A 2,386-nucleotide genomic window follows, 5' to 3' on the forward strand; every position below is an offset into this window, starting at 1 on the left:
GGGGGGGGGCCAAGCCCCGACACCAGGCAGTGCGCACCTGTCATTGGTGTTGTGGAAGGTGTAGCAGCAGATGGACGGCATCAGCGGCTTGCCGGTGGACTCAAGCGTCGCGCCGAGACGCGCCCGGAGCATGGTCTCGCGGATGGACGTCTCGAAGGCCAGCTCATCGGATTCGCGCCTGATCCCAGGGCGGGGGGGGGGGGGGGAGGAGATCGGAAGCGAAGGGGCAAGACACGCCCGACAGCGGGTCAGTTGCGAAGTGTCCCACCCAGCGACAAAGGAACTGGCCGCGAGGGGGAGTGCGAGGTCCAGGACGCACCGGGGGGGTTTCGGGATGCCGGCCTGGGCCTCGTTCGGCCGCACCGAGCCCAACAGCGATGCCGCTGTCTGCGGCGGCCCGCGGCGTCTGGCGTGTGATTCGCGGTTGTTCTTTCGCACCGGAATGGCGGGAGCAAAGAGGGAGCACGGGAAGAATGGACACAGTCAGTCAGCCGGTCAGCCAGCCGGTCAGCCAGCCGGTCAGCCAGCCGGTCAGCCAGCCGGTCAGCCAGCCGGTCAGCCAGCCGGCCAGTCAGCCAACCGGCTATGGTGGGGGAGAGGGAGGGAGGGGAAAAACGGCTGTTCCATTGCTCGGCCTTCTTGCTTGGCTCCACTTGCGACGCACCGCCTCCTGAACCACGGACACGAAGCCATCCAAGTGCACGAAGGTTTGAGTGGAGGGCTGATGCGACTCGGCCAGCTGCTTGTGCTGTGCCTCGGTCATGCTGGACCCGAGCCACGCCTCCAGCAGGGCCAGCTCATCCAAAGGCGAGGAAGGCAGCGGCCGCCCCGGGTAAGCTGTGACACATGTCAGCGGTGCGATTCGCAGGACGTGCAGGAAGAGAGGAGGCCGAAAGCCCCAGCACGCACCCTTCAGATCCAGATAGTTGTTCACCATCCGGATCAGCAATGTCAGACGGTTGTCCTCCATGAAGGAGAGAATCAGATTCTGCGTCAGGGAACTGAGCTGCACGGTAAAACGCCGGGGCTTGAAGGCGGCCAGGTCCGGCACGCTGGTGCCTGGCTTGGTCCGCGCCGCCAGAACAGCCACCGAGTGTGCCCGCAGGTGATCCACCACGTCGGCCATCCGGTGGCGCAGCTTCAGATACGCCTCCGAGCCATGATACTTGCCGCCCGCGGTCTCCTTGCCGGCTGGCCCGGAGGCGGCTGCATCGGGCCCGCTGGCGCCGGTTTCGCCAGTCGCCGGGTTGGCCTCGCCCCCGGTGGCCGGGCTCGGCGGCCGGGCAAAGTCCACCGAGAAGTTCTGCAAGAATTGCTGGCACAAGTGATAGCGCTGCCGATCGCTCAGGTCGATGTACAGGTAGACGAAGAGCGGAAAGAGGAACTTCTTAAGCTCGGACTGTGTAGGGAGCGGGGGGGGGGGGGGGGGGGGGGGGAGGGGTCAGGGACGCAAGTACCACAAGAGAAAGACATTGGCCGAGACATGAGGCTGGCGACGTACCCGGTAGGCATCCAACGACACGCCGATCCACTGGCGCAGGTGGTTGTATGCATCGAGGTGCAAGCGGTCATTCATGGCCTCCTGTGGATCATAATGCAGAGAGTAGTGCGACATCGACACGCGCTCACTCATGGCGTTCTATCGGGTCCCGAGGGGGGGAGGGGGGGCGACAACGGCGTCAGCGATACAGACACACAGGTGCGCAGACACACACGTGCGCAGACACACACGTGCATATATATATACACCATGCACAGACGAACGGACAAACGAACAGACAGACACCCAGACACATACACACGCACATACATATACATGTACACACACACACACAAACACACACACACACAAACACACACACACACACAAACACACACACACAAACACAAACACACACACACACACAAACACACACACACACACAAACACACACACAAACACACACACAAACACACACAAACACACACACATACACAAGCACACACACAAGCACAAACACAAGCACAAACACAAACATGCTCGCACCTCAGCGATCAGCTGGTCCAACGAGATGAGCCCCGGTGACTGGGGCTGTGAGGGGGCGGCCGAGGAGGGATCAGCGTCTGAACTCCCGCTGCCACCGCTGCCGGCCTGTGACCCAGCGAAGGAGGAGTTCGACGGCGATACCCCCGATCGCGCGGGCAGAACTACACCCTCGGACGGCGACATGACCAGGTGCGGCGAGGAGGCCGTCGGCGAGGCGGCTCCAGAGGAGGCAGCCGCCACGGTTGCCGAAGATGATGAGGAGGGAGGCGCCGAGGGAGGCGCCGAGGGAGGCGCCGAGGGAGGCTGCGAGGAACTCATCTCGCGCGGCAGTGCTCAAAAAAGGGGGAGGGCCGGGGGGGG

At 63.3% G+C, this 2,386-nt stretch overlaps 1 protein-coding gene across 1 annotated transcript in view; it reads right to left on the minus strand.

The window, feature by feature from the left end:
• The window catches only part of H696_01879 (hypothetical protein), a 4,310-nt gene extending 1,939 nt beyond the window's left edge, over positions 1 to 2,371 (minus strand). The window contains exons 1-6 of the mRNA XM_009495781.1: positions 2,027 to 2,371; positions 1,502 to 1,639; positions 910 to 1,399; positions 665 to 837; positions 320 to 429; positions 38 to 178 (exon numbers count right to left, since the gene is read on the minus strand). Coding sequence (XP_009494056.1) covers positions 38 to 178; positions 320 to 429; positions 665 to 837; positions 910 to 1,399; positions 1,502 to 1,639; positions 2,027 to 2,344 — 1,370 coding nt within the window. The 5' untranslated portion in view covers positions 2,345 to 2,371. The remainder of the gene's footprint in view (positions 1 to 37; positions 179 to 319; positions 430 to 664; positions 838 to 909; positions 1,400 to 1,501; positions 1,640 to 2,026) is intronic.
• Positions 2,372 to 2,386: the final 15 nt, after the last annotated feature.

The sequence above is a fragment of the Fonticula alba genome (genome assembly GCF_000388065.1).
Source record: "Fonticula alba strain ATCC 38817 unplaced genomic scaffold supercont2.3, whole genome shotgun sequence".
In the NCBI taxonomy this organism is placed as follows: Eukaryota; order Rotosphaerida; family Fonticulaceae; genus Fonticula; species Fonticula alba.